The sequence below is a fragment of the Artemia sp. Qi Xiang Cuo genome, chromosome 17, assembly GCF_049724085.1.
Source record: "Artemia sp. Qi Xiang Cuo chromosome 17, ASM4972408v1, whole genome shotgun sequence".
Classification (NCBI taxonomy): domain Eukaryota; kingdom Metazoa; phylum Arthropoda; class Branchiopoda; order Anostraca; family Artemiidae; genus Artemia; species Artemia sp. Qi Xiang Cuo.
The window spans coordinates 16,882,005-16,896,568 of NC_142810.1; the positions used below are offsets into that span (position 1 = coordinate 16,882,005).

The window sequence follows — 14,564 nt, forward strand, 5'->3', positions numbered from 1 at the left end:
CCCAACACCTATTCGAAACTACAGTTCTGCAAATATAAACCATTTCATCGATTGCCTAAGAACCACTGATGATGACTGAGAACCACTGGTCCGATGTCTTAAATTGTCACGAGGTAAATTCTGCCACAAATGGTTTTGCGCAAAGGCTAAGTGAGATTATCCATTCAAATTTTCCTATTCGTAAACCTAACCGGAAAAATATCCCTATTAGCCCCTGGATGTCACATAGCCTCATTGTCTCCTCATATCGTAAAAACAAATTATATAAGTTAGCCTGTAAGACCAGTAGTGATATTGACCTATCTAATTATAAACATTATAAAAACTTATACACTAAACTCATCCGTGAATCGAAGAAAAATTATTATTATACAAAAATTCTCAATTGCAAAGGAAATCTGAAAAAGATATGGTCCACCATTAATGATATACTTTCAAAAAATAGAAAATCAAAGTCTATACCTATTCGCCTTAAAGACACAAATGGTAGATTAATTGACCCTTTACATGCACCTGATGCATTTAATAATTATTTTTTGAATGTTCCTCATACTGACTCCCGCTCCTCCTCATAGGCTGTATTCCCTTGCTTCAATTTTAGATCCATGTTTTTCTGCCCAACTGATAGCAATGAGGTACTTCAAATCATCGGTTCTCTCCCTAATAGTTTTACTCCTGACTGTCTTGGATTAAGTAATAAGCTCCTGAAGACCATATCTCCTTTTGTCTACGAGCCCATCAAGCATATTGCCAACCTATCTTTAACCCACCGAGTTTTCCCTGATTGACTAAAGTCAGCCATTGTTATTCCAGTTCTTAAAAAGGGTGATCCAACTGAGATAGGTAATTATCGTCCAATCTCAATTCTTCCTGTTATATCCAAAGCGCTTGAGAGAATTATCTTCAGACGTCTGTCTCCCTTTCTGTTTGACAGTCAGCATTCCGTATCCTTGATTTCTCCTCACCAATATGGCTTTAGGCCGAAATTCTCAACTTCTCATGCTCTAATTGACGCCACACAGTTCATATGCTCACAACTCGACCTTAAAAAAAACTGTATTGGGCTTATTTTTGGATTTTTCTAAGGCCTTTGACATGGTCGATCATAGTATTTTAATAAATAAATTAAATAGTTAAGCTATTCATGGTGTTCCCCTCTCTTGGTTTGATTCTTATCTATCTGGAAGGGTACAGAGTGTGAGCCTGGGTGGAGTATCCTCTCAGCCCTTACCTGTTCGGAGGGGTGTCCCGCAAGGCTCCGTTCTAGGCCCTATTTTATTTCTCCTGTATATCAATGATCTTGTTATAGACCTGGTCCCTTCAGTGTATCCTGTATTATTTGCTGATGACAGCAACTTCTTCATCACTGGCACCAATCTACCATTGGCAGTAACCTCTGCCCAAGTCCTTCTGAACAGAGTCCAGGCGTGGTGCCTTACGAATAACATGACCATTAATAGCAAAAAAAGTCAAATAGTGTTATTCAGAACCCCCTACAACAAAGACGTTATTCAACCTGCTCTTGGTCTCAGGTACTCCTCCGACATCATCCCACAAGTGGAGGTTGCCAAGTTTCTTGGTGTATTTATTGACTCATGCTTGTCATTCTCTAATCATATTTCTTACATAACAGCAATAATTTTGAGACAAGTAGCTATGATTAACCGTGTGAATTATTTTCTTCCTCCTGACATCCTCGTTACCCTCTATTATTCCTTTATTTTTCCTTACCTTTCTTATTGCGGATCAGTTTGGGGAAATACAAAACGGTCCTTCATTAAAAAACTCAAATTTGCCCAAAACCGCGCCATTAAAGCAGTTTTTCGGCTTCCCCGTCTATATCCAACTCATGATTTGTATTCAGATTTTGGCATAGCTCCACTTGATCAAATCATACAAAAACTAAATTTATTGCTTGCTTACTCTGCTTTCCACAATAATCTTCCACCTCAACTACTAACCTATTATAATATTAATAATTCGGAAGCCCACTGTCTCCGTTCATCCATTAGAGCCTTTAAAATTCCTAAATGCGTTTCTAGTGCTGCCCAGCAGTCTCCCATTTACAAATCTATTATTCAATGGAACAAAATTCCCTCCAGTGTTAAACTAGCCACAAGTTTCTGCAAGTTTTATAAAAATGTAACAAAACTTGATTGTATAATTTAATATTTCCATTTTTAACAATTTTGGTAGAATTAGCCATGTTTTATTCTTCTATTTTTTTTTCTCTCTTTCAGTGTTACTTTAATTTTTTTTTTATATTGTTCCTTAACAAGTTATATTCTAGGATCTTTATTGTTATTAATGTTTGTGTTATGTTTTTATTCGAATAAATTGAATTGAATTGAATTGCACCCAAAAAGTCTGTTTAGCCTTTGCAGCAGCAGTCTGAGAATAAAGGTTAAGTTTTAACTCTCTGTCAACTCATACTCCCAGGTCTCATTTGAGAGGGCTACTGGCAATAAGCTGCCTTGTTCTAGCTTTTAACTCCATTGAGTATTTCTAGACATTGAATTCGAGTTTCTAAATCCTTGCCCAAAAGGTGAATGAGTCCAAGTCTGCTTGTATAATTGCTATCTTGTCTGGACTTTCAATAGAACCAGTTACTTTGAAATTGTCTGAATAAAAGCTTATTCCTGAAATTAGGAGGTGCATAATCAATCAATATATTGAATAGAGTTGGACCCAAGACTGTGACTCAGGGCACATCACCTTCCTTTGACACTAACTGAAAGAAATGTTTGCCAATTTTCTCCAAACACTTTTCCTAGTTAGTTCTATTGCTCAGTAAATTCATCCCCTAGTGAATAACTTTGTGTTGATTCCAATAGTTTCTTGCTTCATATGCAGTCTCTTATCACCAGTATTGTCAGTTGGTAGGGAGAAGGTTTATGCCCCCTTTAGATTTTGACAAATACCTTTTTGAGGGTATTTTCGTCGAAAAATCCCTTTTTGGTAATATTCATAAACATTGATAACCTCATTTGAATGAGCAGATTGGGAACCATGCTGGCACTGGGTCAACAGCTTATTTCAAGTCAAATGCTCAATGATTGCAGTCAACTATTCAAGTATTTTTCCACCAGCAGAGGTGTTGCTAACTGGTTAGCCTGCTAACTGCCTGGTCTCTTTTACCAGCTTTGTGTACTGGGGTGATATATGCTGTTTTCTAGTCTGCAGGTATGTACTTTGAATCTTGAGACTTGGAGATGCAGAGTCAATGGAAAAGACAATTTGGGAGGTTACTTGCCTGCAACATAAGTACTAGTAGCAGAATAAATAATTTCTATCTATTGTGATGCCATATATATATAGTATTTTTTTTTTTAATGCCTGTATCACAATCGGCTGACTACTACTATTGATACAAACTAAGATCATAAAAGGAAAAGGCCTCTTAAAAATTCCCACACAGGTAACCACTTTGGGGATAAATCCAAACAGTGTAGATAGCTTTTAGATTTTGCTAAAATATTGAATCATGATAATGTTTTTCTTAGAGATAAGCATAGATTTTCATCATTGTCAATTTTTGATACTCTTGTATATAACCTGTTTGCACCTGTGACTCTAGACTTCAGACAATCCATGTGATTATCTGATCCTTGGATTACTACTAGTAGAAGCTTGCAACTTTGATAATGTAACAACAGCCATTGATATTTGTAATCTAAGTAGTGAATTTGACAATCACAATATGATGAAACATGCTCCCACATGCCAAAAAAGGTCTAATCCTTGTGAGAAAGTAGATTTGTCCTTGGAGTGGGGGGGGGGGTGCTCAAAGCACATGTAGTTTTAGGTGATGCATTTAATAGTATGTTCTTTTGGAGCAATCTTTGGTTAGGGAGCCTTCTTTCCAAATGTGTCTTGGTATTTATGCTGACAAAGCTCAATACTAGCTAATTCATGATTCTTTAGGTATTAAAGAGTAATACATGAGAACATCAAACTCCTATGAGAACAGCAAATGCTGAAATCTAGAAAATTAGTTGCCAAACTTGGTTTTTTACAAAAACATTTTAGTTTTGTTTTGTTTAGAGACTTGTAAAATTTATTCTTAGATAATTTGGGAGTCTATATTAGGCTAATGGTCAACAGCTTGTTTTTTTTCACTTTCTATCACACATGGACTACAGACGTTTAGATGGGATTTACAGCTCTTAATGTCGGTTTTTGAACAACCCCCCCCCCTCTACTACCACTACCGCAAAAATCATAGTATTGACAAAAAAACTCAGTTTTGCACTCCTTCAGAGGCTGTACTTGGGGACAACCGTCCCCCTTGCCTCCCAAGCTACACCACTGATGGACCACAATATTAAAGTTATATTTGCTCATCCTTAGTCATGTCTTGATTTTTTGGATACCATGAACTGCATTAAGATCTACAAATTCTTACAGGACAATACCATTCAAAACTTTTCTTACCATGTTGAATTTATTTCAGGTTAAACATAATGAAGATAAACTCAGAAGTCTTCAACTTGGAGGACATGTAGGGTTTGACACACTTCCTGACCAATTGGTGACAAGATCTGTTGATGCTGGATTTGTTTTCAATATACTTTGTATTGGTAAGTTCACCATTGATTAACATTGAATCTCAGATTTCATTTAAACTTTTCTTTAAGTTGTAGAAAAGCTTCTTTTTTTATATAAATTTGGTCCGAAGGTATTTTTAAGGAAAAGCAGTAGACCTATTCTTAATTTTTTTTTTAAGTACTTTATTATGCTTTATTTTTGTAGCCTATTTATTACACATTTGACGTATAAATAATTTAGGATGATAAAACGCTAATGTCAATAATTAGTTTATTTAGCTGGTAAAATCAAATAAATAACCACATTGAAGGGTATACATACTAGAAAGCTTCATGAATTATTGCCTTTGGAAGTTTGCTGTACTCCACTTTGATGCAGGATTGCAAAATGTACATGGATGTAGAGGAGTCAACAAAATCCATATAAAGGGAACCTTGAAAACTTGGGCCCGAGACCCCCCTTTTTTTCTTAGATTTCAGATCCCTCAGGTTTCAGAATTAAAACTCACTTTTAACTTTTTTACATGCTGACCAATGGTCTGCGTTGTGAGGCACTGATCTCTTGATTTGATGCTGTTGGATGATTGTTGAGTTTTTCAGAATTTCATTCTTGTAAAAGAATAAAACTACCAAAAAATTTGTGCTCTATATCCTTTGTATTGTGAAGTTTACTGAAGCTTCATATTGTATCTCAAGACTCAAGGAAGATTTCTTTAAGTTATAAAAAAATTAATTTTTTGGCGTTGCTGCAGAAGTTATGTTTGATGAACAGGAGTATTGTTTTACATTTGCTTTAACTAGTATTCCTATATGTAGCCTAATTATTACACATTTTTAAGGAAAACCTCAGAAATTTGGAGCTAAAATTGTTTTTCTTTAGATTTCTTGTCCTCCTACAAAATCTTCCTTTATGCCCTAAAATTTTAGCTGTTTTCACTACTTAATATAATTCTTGAGGTGACAAAAAAAATGCAATGCCATGATAAAGTTACAGAAAAAGGATGAAGCTGCTTAAAAAGAAAACAAAAGATGGTGTTAAACATACGGTAGCTTAATACATGGTGAATTTCTCCTGCTTTAAGCCCCAACTGCCTCCCTCTTCGTATTTACCCCCCCCCCGACACTATGAAAAATACTTTTTTTTTTTTTAATGTTCTTTTTGGCTTTTGCCTTGAAAAAACTTGATAAAAACAATAAAATTGCCCCCTGTCGTTTTGTATATTGACACCACTGACTAATTTTTCTTGAAAATGGAGCAATGGTGTAATTTATGTCTATCATGCAACAAATGTCTGAATTGCACTTATATACTCTTAATACAACAGTATTTGTGACCTGTCAACACATACATCTCTTCTCCTTTTCATCCTGTCTATTTTGAAACTCAGTTGTGAAAGAACTATGAACATTTAAAGATTAACAAAACAAGGCTAAGGACGGCAATGTTGAATGAACTTCTTGCTGTATTAATATTAATGCTGTGCAACTACGAGCTGCCTGACAAGTTCATAACATATATAAGAGTATAGCATGTACAAGGTTCTTGGTAAACAATAATTCAAGGATAGAAATATTCAATGCTATTTGGATGTGCTTTTTATCAATTTCCCCCCCAATATTTTCAGTCAAATTTGGTGTCAACTGGATAAAAATATTGAGTATAGAACAGTCACATGTCAAATGCTTTGCAATTCAACCCTTTGTGCTCATTAGGAAGTGTTGTAAGAGGTCATTAGGCACGTTTGTTAATCTTAATATGTCTTAGAAAAGGTAAGTCGACCTCATTTTTTGGTTCCCTTTACCCCCCCCCCCCCCCAAAAAAAAAGGGTAGATTTGATATATATGCAAGGGCCAGACAGGTTGGGCTGTTCACTTCATTGTTCCCCTAACTGTTTTGGTTACACTCTGCCTCTATTTGACCTTTGACTCCCTCCCTCCCGCTCCCCCACTCCCCCCACATATTTAGTCTCCCCCCCCAAAATGAGGTAGATAAATACCACATGAACTAAAGAGGTTGGGCTTTCTACTTCATTGTTCCCCTAACTGTTTTTGTCCCACTCTGCCTCTGTTTGACCTTTGACCTCCTCCCCTTGCCTGAAAACTTCATGATTTTGTTTTGCCTGTGGAGAAAAAAGTTTTGACAGGTTTTTGCTCTTTAACTTAAAAAATACTTCTTTTTCTGTAAGAGCAATTTTTTTCTGAGAATTTTTTTGTGGATTTTTGGAAGTACAATTGGATTTTATGTAACTTGGGTCATTTTAGGTGAAACTGGTATTGGAAAGTCAACACTGATGGACAGTCTGTTTAATACAACTTTTGAATCCAATCCCGTGCCACATTCATTACCTGGAGTGAAACTCAAGTCTCATACTTATGAATTACACGAAGGAACAGTAAAATTGAAGGTAAAGCTAGCTTTTCCCAAGAAAAAAAATTGGTATGAGCTGTTGCTGTTGTGCTATTAAATTATAATAATGATATTTAATATTTACCCTTTTTACAAATAATACAACATTGTTACCCTACAAGAGGCTCAGCACCACCCTAGGATTTTATTGATGCTAGAAAATTTATTAATAGGCGTTGCTAATGTTTAACTGCTATTACTTAAGATAATCTTTGTTGGCAAACCATCTAGATCCAAACGAAAAGTAGGTTGTCCCCCAATGGGGTGGGAGGATGTCGTAAGGAAAGATTTAAAGGAAATGAGAATTTCTTGGGAGGGCGTAAAGAAGGAGGCTTTGAATGGATTGGGATGGAGGAGGAACATGTTTAGCTGTGTTGGCCTCATGCGGCTAGGTGCTGCAGTGAATTGTTAGTATTAGTAGTTAATAGTATTGCCTTAATCATGGCCTGTCTTTTCAGTCATGAATAACTAACCATAGTTGTCTATGGCTTGATAAGCTTGCTATTAAAATTGGCCTGTCAAACCAGTTGTGGTCTCTTTTCTTCTGTGATGCAAGTCTGCACCTTCAAAGATGATCAATGGATAAGTGCTGCTAGAGGACTCTTTGGAGGGCAATAAGTCAGGTTCAAAACCGAGTGTAAGATATGCTCTTTGGTTTAGGGTATGGTGACGATTTTTAATTCCTTATATGTCTTAGCTAAATATATTGTTAGTCAATGCGACAGCTTCGGCTTAGTAAAGATCAATATGTCCCTAATTTTTTATTTTGTGTATTTGTTTCTTGCCCTCAATCATATAGAAACTTAGAAGGGGAAACTTGGGCTGTAGAAGATTAGAGGGGGGTATTCATTTAAAAATCCGAAGTTCTTGTCTCCTTTTTAAGGGTTAAAACGAATTGGAAGGCAGTCTGGTGCCTGTTCAAGGCTGCATATGACCCACAGTGCTCACAGATCTTCACAATGCCATGTGCCTCTGGGAGTGACAATTATTGTCCCAAAGGCTAGTGCCCATAGTTATGAAAATAAATTGTTTAAAGCAGGACTCATCTATACATTTAATTAGACTAGTGAGAATGATGAAACTTTCAATGAATTCCGAGCTGTATGACCAAGAGGTTATAATCAAACCACCATGGACTCATGAGTCTCACTTCGGGCTCTCCAGCCCAGCAGATTGAAATCCTTACGTAAATATGGTTTTAAGAAGGAATAACACTGCCTCAGATTTGTAATCAAGAGCCTTGGAAATCTTTATTATCAGCTTATGCGTAAATAACAGTATTTTCCGAATGTCTACATGTCTTTTGAATCTCTATACTGTAACCATAGTTTCAGATTTGTAACCAACAAGCTCATAAACCTTTTAGTAAAAATTTTGGCAGAAATCAAGGAGCATCTGTAAAATATGTGTTTAATACGTTTTGTCTTAAAATGGTCATAATATTCCCAGCAATTTTTAACTATTAAATGTTTAACTTTGCATTACCATTCTTCGAATATTCTCTAAAAGATCGTGAATCAAAAGAAGTACAGCATGCCTATTAGTGAAGCTGGGAGGGGGCAGGCGGGCTTGAGTGAAAACATGTCTATTTGTGAAAAGTGTGCATAATATATAAATATTTGTCATTTGTCTATCAGTTTTGTCGAAATAAACGCCATATGTTGAATATACACTTTATTCATATCACTTTAGTGACTTTATTGCGACAAAGTTTTGTTTATACCTTATAATAGTGTCTTGATGCTTATTTATATAAATTATAAGTTTACGTTAAACATACCATGGCTACTTCTGACAACTCATAACAGTTCCTACTAGTTTTATGAGGTTAACACACTTGCGCATGCCCCCTCCCCATTCCTTTTTTCATAGCTTTATTATTTACTCCCTCCTGTGAATTACCTATTCATTATAAAACTTTTATTTTGACCTCTTCCTCCTCCATATGAGAACGTCCTCCGTTGTGTTTGCCTTCAGATTTACTACCTAAAAGCAGGGGCGTCCCGAGGCTAGTTTTATTCCCGAGGCTAGAATGCCGAATTTTCGTCAGAAATAAAGAATTTCGCTAAATTTCGGCCGATTTTGCTAAATTTTTGCCGCAATTTTCGCCATCGGCAATTTTTTTTACTAAACATCAAAAAATGCGGGGGGGGGCAGCGTGCCCCTCCCCGCCCCCCATCGGGATGCCCCTGCCTAAAAGTACAGTTCCTGGCAACCTTAAAATATGACTTTAACCATCTAAACGTCTCTTTCATGGTAGCCTTCGACAGCACGATCGAATCAGATTTTTCTATAACCTATTTGTTGATATAAAGCGGTTTAAATGTGCACCTTTATCTGCACTAAGACAGTTCACCTGGAAAATGTTTAACATACATCCTCAGCTTTTTAAGGCACCCAACTTTCAGAATTAAGCTAAGAACTTCCATTACTTTGGCTTCTAGTATCCTAATCTTAGTTAAAAGGGCTGTCATCCTTTTCTTCCAAATTTTTTTCAAGTACAAAAAAACCCTCGGACCTTTGCAGCTCTGCTTTTTACATCTTCGCTGCTCCCACCTACCTCTCTTATAATGCTAATTAGGTAAAAGTAGCTCAACGAGTGAACTGTACATTAGATACGGTATTTTTTTTTACTTAATGCCCACCGCCATCTTTTTTTTTAATCTGCAGAAAACTTAAGTTTCATCATGACAAGAGGGACATAGTTTTACCGTTTTATATCCACGCTAGGGCATATGCAAAATTGTGGGAATTAATTCTAGTAATTGCAAAGAAAGGTGAATTTAAATTTCTATTTTTATTCCTTTATATTGATGGAACATGAAGCCTGAAGCAGTTGCACAGATGTTAATATCCTTTGGCTTGACCTCGTTACATAGTTCCAAAGCACTGGGCTTGGATTCTTGAGGGGATTTAGCATATAATACATGTCGTGTAGCAGTACAAAGCACACATGTTTGAACCCAGGTTCTTGGGTTCAGATAATTTCTTCTTGGGGAGCGCTAATAAACCTAAATAGTTCATTTTTAATCCACCTTTTTTCGACTTCTCTGTAGGACTTTGTTCAAAACAATTTCAGGGAAGGATTTCCACCCTATGAATGATGTTTTAAACGGATGTCGAAATCAAGCAGTTAGTGGTAACGAACTGTAAGTAAGGAGTGACCCGGCTCAATAGTAACCGAAACTCTAAAATACGGAATTTTGATACCAGTAGATATATCAAAAGAATCGGATTATTATGCTGATTTCTAATATATAAGTTTCATCAAAGTGTCTAAGTTTAGTCTAACTCATCAAAAGTTACGAGCCTTTAAAAATTTGCCTTGTTTTCGAAAAAAGGGGGAAACACCCCCTTAAAAGTGTTAGAATCTTAGTGAAAATCAAACTATAAGATTCAGCATAACAGAAAATCCTACTGGAGATGTTTCAAGCTCCTATCTGCAAAAATGTGGAATTATGTATTTTTTGTCAGAAGAAAGATCACGGATGCGTGTTTATTTTATTTTTTTTCCTAGGGGCGATCGTATCGATCCATTAGTCCTACAATATCGTGAGAGGGCTCATTCAAATGGAAATTAAAAGTTCTAGTGCTCTTTTTAAGTGACCAAAAAAATTGGAGGGTAACTTGGCCCCCTCCCACGCTCATTTTTTTCCCAGTCACCCAATCAAAATTTTGAGATAGCGATTTTGTTCAAAATAGTCGAAAATCCAATAAATATGTCTTTGAGGATGACTTAGACCCCACAGTTCCCGGGGGAAGGGCTGCAAGTTATGAACTTTGCCCATTCAAATTCAAATTAATTCAAATCCAAATTAATTTATTTAACATAAAAAATACGAACAAATTTACAGCAGCCATCTACAAAAACCCGAAGGTTTGTTTACGATGGCTGCAAATCCATTATTATAAAGATCTACATCCACATAACAATTATCTCATTGCGGGGAAAAATCAGTATTTGAATTAAATCAACATAAAGAACATCTCCTACTCCAAAAGGATTACACTCTATAAATCGGAAGGGAGAAATATCACCCATCATCCTTACAACATCCACTAAAAAAAAAAAAAAAAAAAAAAACAATGAGATACTTCTAACTAAATCAACTATGACAAAATCAATAAGTATCAGCTAGGCTATAGAGCCGACTCCGTGCGCTTTGGCTGGGTAATTTCACGAAAATGCGACCTTTATCTGTCCAAACATTGTTTACATATAGTATTGGTTATTGGGAAGTATACAGACGTTTTCAGGAGGAATTTTTTCTGGGTGGGGGGTCGGAGGAGGGGATTACGTGGGATAATCTTTCCATAGAAGATTTTTCCTTGGGGGAAGGGACATATCTATGAAGGGGGCGCTGGATTTCCCAGAATTTATTTAAAAATCGATCAGAAATTAAATTAAAAAACAAGTTTTTTCAACTGAAAGTAAGGAGCAACATTAAAACTTAAAACAAACAAATTATTACGTATATAAGGGGGTTCGCCCCCTAGTCAATTCTTCGCTTTTGACGCTAAAGTTTTTTTTTTACTTTCAAAAGAGCTATCTATTCTAATTAAACGGCCTTTGTGATTCAGGGATTTGTGATCCGAACAAAATTCGAACTTTAGCGTAAAAGCGAAGTATTGACTAGGAGGCGAACCTCCTCATATACGTAATAATTTCTGTTCGTTTTAAGTTTTAATGTTGCTCCTTACTTTCAGTTGAAAAACTAGTGTTTTTTTAATTTTATTTATAATAAAACTCAAGCCTCAGTTTTGAAATTTATTTTTAGTTGACACTGGTTGATACAGTTGGCTATGGTGACCAAGTAAACAAAGATGACAGTTTCAAAGCCATTGTTGATTATATTGATGCCCAGTTTGAAGTCTATCTTCAGGAGGAGTTGAAAATTAAGCGAAACATTGCCACGTATCATGATACTAGAATTCATGCCTGCCTATATTTTATCTGCCCAACTGGCCATGGGTAAGTTAAATTTTGAAAGGGATTTTATGCTAAATTATGCGGAAAAAACAGCTTTTTCCCTTTTGCCAATTTAAGACGATAAAATTCAAGGTATTTTCAGATTAGTTTTTCTGGTATAACCTTTTACTGAAATACCTGACGAAATGTAATTTATTACTTAAACCCAAATTTATCATTTATCAACTTACTGCAGCGCCAAGTTGCCTAAGAGCAATACAGCTACACAGGCTCCTCTTTCATCCTGTTCTGTTCAACGCTTCTCTCTTTACAACCTCCCAGAGAAGTTCTAATTCCCTTCAAATCCTTTCTTGCGACTTCTTCCTACTCCGTTTTAGAACAACCTGCCTTTATTTCACCCTTTAAATCCTTTCTTGCGACTTCTTCCTACTCCGTTTTGGAACGACCTGCCTTTGTTTCACCCTAAATGGATGACCAAAAAAGACGATATTTGGTAACCTGTCATATTTCATCTGCAAAATATGGCCTAGCCATATCAATCCTTCCCTTATTATAGCCCTATGAGGTAGGATGGAACCAAATTTTTTGAACAGCTTACTGTTTGAAATATGGTCTGTCGACGAAAAAAATTCGGACTAGTTTCTGATGAGTTTTACTGAAGTTACTTTTTGGTAATATTTTGAAAATTACGCTTTGAGTTCTCCCAATTTACTGTTTTATTTCAAAATGATTTTTTTTTTGACATGTGAAGGATGTATTTGAAATGGAAATGTTGCCCTGACGATTCAACAGGGGTTAAAATAAATAATCAACTGTATGCTAGTTCAACGCCACCATGCGGGTGAAATCTCATTACGACTGCTGCTACTTACAAATCACCGCAGCACCAAGCCATCTGAGGCCTACACAGGTACACACGCTTCTCCTCCATCCCAATCTGTTCAAAGCCTTCTAAATACATACATATTCATAGCTGCTAAATACATATTCATAGTTCATGCTCATATCAATTTTAATTTATATTCATTTTCAACTTCATTTAATCATGAAGTTATATTTAGAAATTTAGATAGAGAACATAAACACTGAAAATACCAAGGAGTTGCAAAATCCATATTCATAGTTCATGTTCATATTAATTTTAACTTATGTTCATTTTCAACTTCATTTAATCATGAAGTTGCATTTAGACATTTACACAGAGAATATACACGCTGAAAATACCAAGGAGTTGCTACAGACATACTCATAGTTCATGTTCATATTAATTTTATCTTATGTTCGTTTTCAACTTCACTTAATCCTGAAGTTGTATTTAGACATTTACCAGAGAACTTAAACGCTGAAAATATCAAGGAGCTGCTAAATACATATTCATAGTTCATGTTCATATTAATTTTAACTTATATTCATTTTCAACTTCACTTAATCATGAAGTCATTTATGACAATCATGATCATTTAATCACTTATATTTAGACATTTAGATAGAGAACAAACGCTGAAAATACCAAGGAGCTGCTAAAAACATACTCAAAGTTAATGTTCATATTAAGTTTAACTTATATTCATTTTCAACTTCATTTAATCATGAAGTTGTATTTTGACATTTATACAGAGAATATAAACGCTGAAAATACCAAGGAGTTGTTACATACATACTCATAGTTCATGTTCATGTTACTTTATCTTATGTTCTTTTTCAACTTCGTTTAATCATGAATTGTATTTAGACATTTTGACAGAGAACATAAACGCTAAAAATACAAAGGAGTTGCTAAATACGTACTCCTAGTTCATGTTCATATTAATTTTAACTTGTGTTAATTTTTAATTTTAACTTGTGTTAATTTTCAACTTCATTTATTCATTCAGATTATTGCTGTTAATTTTGAATGCAACTTTTTTTCTACTCATTCAAGTCTAAAAATAACTTTTCTTCTATTTTTTTATGTTTTCCAAATGATCAACACTATTATTCAGCAATTCAATTAATTTGGTGTACACCTCAGCTTAAAAAAAACCAAACCTCTTTATGGCTCAATTGCAGCTCTTACACATTTCATTTCTTACTTCATTATCATAAGTATCTTTTATTCCTTTGCGTTGATTTTCCAACATTTCTTAAGGTTTAAGTTCCCTGTGCAATTTTCGATTTTTTGTTTTTCTGCTTTCCCATGGTTTAGTATACAGAAAAAAATAAAATAAATAAAAAACTATGACTACATAGCTGAAATTAAGTTCTCTACATTTACTGAAGTAATTTTTGAAGTATGGTGCACTGGACTTTTATTATTAGTAAAAATACGTTAAAAATACAGTCGTTGAAAATTTGAAACTTCTCTCATAAAATGTGTAAGCAATATTGTAATTCTGGCTTGGTCAATGAATAGATGTGAGCCGTCATTGAAAAAGTGGGTTAGCAAAGTAGCAATGCTTATTGGCAGTTTTCAAACTTGTTGGCAGATTCTGTCTGAAAATACCCTTTTTTCATATAAAAATACTTTTTGCTCAAAGCAAAGCTGTCAAAGCACAAGTTGTGCTGCTAAAGTGTCTGTTGAATTTTGCTACTGGTAGCTTCAGAACTTCGTCCATACCTGGATGTGAGACAAATGAATCCAATAATATGATTACCTTGTCTTTTTGGTGCAAGTTACAGCTGCAGGGTTGTTGAAGGATTT

At 35.2% G+C, this 14,564-nt stretch overlaps 1 protein-coding gene across 2 annotated transcripts in view; it reads left to right on the forward strand.

Moving 5' to 3' along the window:
• Positions 1-14,564, forward strand: part of Septin2 (septin 2) — a 72,612-nt gene that overhangs the window by 17,220 nt on the left and 40,828 nt on the right. The window contains exons 1-4 of one of the 2 annotated variants that reach the window (XM_089102890.1): positions 3,078-3,183; positions 4,454-4,580; positions 6,810-6,952; positions 11,733-11,926. In XM_089102890.1, the coding sequence (XP_088959016.1) occupies positions 3,163-3,183; positions 4,454-4,580; positions 6,810-6,952; positions 11,733-11,926 (485 nt within the window). In that variant the 5' untranslated portion in view covers positions 3,078-3,162. Of the gene's footprint in view, positions 1-3,077; positions 3,184-4,453; positions 4,581-6,809; positions 6,953-11,732; positions 11,927-14,564 lie in introns of those variants that run through there. The other variant, XM_089102889.1, reaches the window with a different exon arrangement.